The sequence below is a fragment of the Alosa sapidissima genome, chromosome 13 (assembly GCF_018492685.1).
Source record: "Alosa sapidissima isolate fAloSap1 chromosome 13, fAloSap1.pri, whole genome shotgun sequence".
NCBI lineage: Eukaryota > Metazoa > Chordata > Actinopteri > Clupeiformes > Clupeidae > Alosa > Alosa sapidissima.
The window spans coordinates 29,837,737-29,840,236 of record NC_055969.1 but is presented as its reverse complement, the minus strand read 5'-3'; the positions used below and the strand labels follow the sequence as shown (position 1 = coordinate 29,840,236).

General features: G+C 50.6%; 1 protein-coding gene across 2 annotated transcripts in view; it reads right to left on the bottom strand.

Annotated features, from left to right (window-relative positions):
• The window catches only part of dcc (DCC netrin 1 receptor), a 268,772-nt gene that overhangs the window by 141,553 nt on the left and 124,719 nt on the right, over positions 1–2,500 (bottom strand). For both annotated transcript variants that reach the window (XM_042058972.1, XM_042058973.1), the window contains one exon: positions 2,239–2,500. This exon is cut by the window's right edge and continues 62 nt beyond it. In XM_042058972.1, coding sequence (XP_041914906.1) covers positions 2,239–2,500 — 262 coding nt within the window. The remainder of the gene's footprint in view (positions 1–2,238) is intronic.

Below are 2,500 nucleotides of genomic sequence, written 5' to 3'. Positions count from 1 at the left end.
TATTAGCTGTTTCCATGGTTTCGCTCAGAGGTCACCATTTCCTTTCAGCTGCTGATGGCTCTTTGAAATGTGTCACTCCTTCAACCAGGATGCAATAAAGGAATGTGTGTGTGTGTGTGTGTGTGTGTGTGTGTGTGTGTGTGTGTGTGTGTGTGTGTGTGTGTGTTTGTGGTGAGGGGTCACTGAATCAAAGGCCATGGTCAGAACCCAGAGACATACAGTCAGGTTTTAAGAGGAGAATCATCTTGGAGCATTAACTCCAGCTCAGCTCATCTTCAAGCCTCGTTCACACCCTGCCCTTGGCTTGACCCACCAGACAGACTGCCCTCTTATCTGTCCAACTGGCGTCGGAGCGGGTGGGCTCGCCACCCCCATGCCCCCTTGGATGGGTGGAGGCCCGGGCCGTTATGGAGCTGGCGTTTAAACACCTGCCTGGAGCTTTCGTCTCTGGCCAAGTCCCTCTTCTGTGTGTTTGGAGTGGGGGGGCAGACACGCGCGTGTGGTGCCCTGCAAAGATCGAACATCTGACCGACTGGACACACTGCTGCTCATAGAGGCTGCTCATGTCTAGGAGCGGGGGGACAGATTGGCCGATCGGCCGTTGGACCCTCACAGTGTGGCACGGCTGACCATGTCTAATGTGGAGCTTCAGTCAGCCGCAGTGTAGTGGAGACTGTCCAAATGGACACAGAAAGAGAGAGAAAGAGATAGAGAGAGGAGACAGAGATAGAGAGAGAGAACAAGAGAAAGAGAGACAAAGAGAGAGAGAGAAAGAGAGAGAGAGAGAATGTGTGCGTGACTTTGTCTTATTGTATCTGTAAATGTGAGATTGAGATGTAAATGTGAGATTGAGATTCAGCAAGAGCATATCAGACATACAGTCTCATTTTTATGAATACTAATCTGCCGTGTCAGCATTAAGAGTCTGATTTGCATCGCGCATGTGCTCAAATAACAATGCTCCTGTTTTTTCTACAGGTGTCTCATTTCCTTTTCACAGAGCGCAGTTACTTTGACACTCAGCAGAGGGGCGCCCAGACGGGCCCATGGCATGATAGGGACTTTGATCGATGCCATCAAAGTTAACGACACTGGCTATGATGTAAATGCCATTCCGGTGAGGGAAATACAATGAAAAGAAGAAAAAAAAACAGCATATAACTGACTGGCTGGTTGGCTGACTGACTGGCTGTGATCTCCTCTGCATCTCTGATGATGACAAACTCTGCAAGCAGGGAAACAACACACGCCAGTGGTAACAGAGTTGGGAGACACTAAGCGTCACACAGAGATCAAAGGGGCTTTAACAGACCAGAGGAATGAGAGAGAAATAGAGAGAAAAGATGGGGGGAGAGAGAGAGAAACAAAAGAGAAAATAAAAGAAGTGTCTGGTGGGGTGATGAGGGTGAGAGAGGTGGCAAGTGGGGTTAGTGGTCGGCCATGTTGTCCTCTCTCTCCTTTCCACCCTTTCTTGAACTCCCACTCCTCTCTGGCTGTAGGTCACCTTTCACTGGAGAGCTTCTCTTTAGGCCAGGCCCTTAGCTGCCGCTAATTAGCCGTAGCATGTTTGGGTCCAGCTGCCTTGCCCTGCCCTGCGGCCTCATTAGGTGGCTAACTGAGGCGGCTTTGTCACAGCTGAATGGCTTAGCAACAGCGTTACACCTCCTTGTGCTCGCAAAGTCATGGTCAGGGCTCACAGCTAGTGGACATGGGAGACAAAGCTGGGGGCAGATGTGATGAGTGTGGTGGCCGAGATCTGTGACTGTAAGATGGACATACTGTACAGTATACACGTGCCACACATGTCAGCAAAGGCTTAATGCTAGTGATCAGAGGGGGCAGTGAAACACTCACTAATAATGCCACGGATCAACTAAATAGTTCAGTGTGCCTTGTTTGCTGTGCTTTTGTTTTATTTGTTTGTGGCTGCAGTTGAGTGTGGCATTGCCTTGTGCCCCCATTTTTAGCTTACTGAGGATTTTGATATTTATTATTAAACACCATGCCAGAGAAAATAATCTACTGGACTCTCATCGGAGTCGGACCACAGTGAATTTTTCCCCATCTCTTTCAAACAACAAACAACAAAGTAACATGAATAGAATAAATCCTGAGAAAAGTCCTGTCCAATTGATTTTCTTACTAAACACCACTGACATCTTACAGAAACACACCAGTGGCCACACACACACACACACACACACACACACACACACACACACACACACACACACTTACCGGCCACAGTGACTTTGGCGGTGCGGCTGACGATGGCGCCCACGCCCTCCCGCGTGGCCAGGCACTGGTAGAGGCCCTCGTCAGGCCGGTGGTGGCGCGAGTGCACCACGTTGTGGACAAGCAGCGAGCCATTGGCCAGCTGCTGCCGCCGCTCGTCCACCATGGCGCTGAGCAGCACGCCGTCCTTTTTCCAGGCGATGGCCGGCACGCCACCCTCCGACTGTGCCTCGCAGTCCAGCTGCAGCACACCTCCCCGCACCGT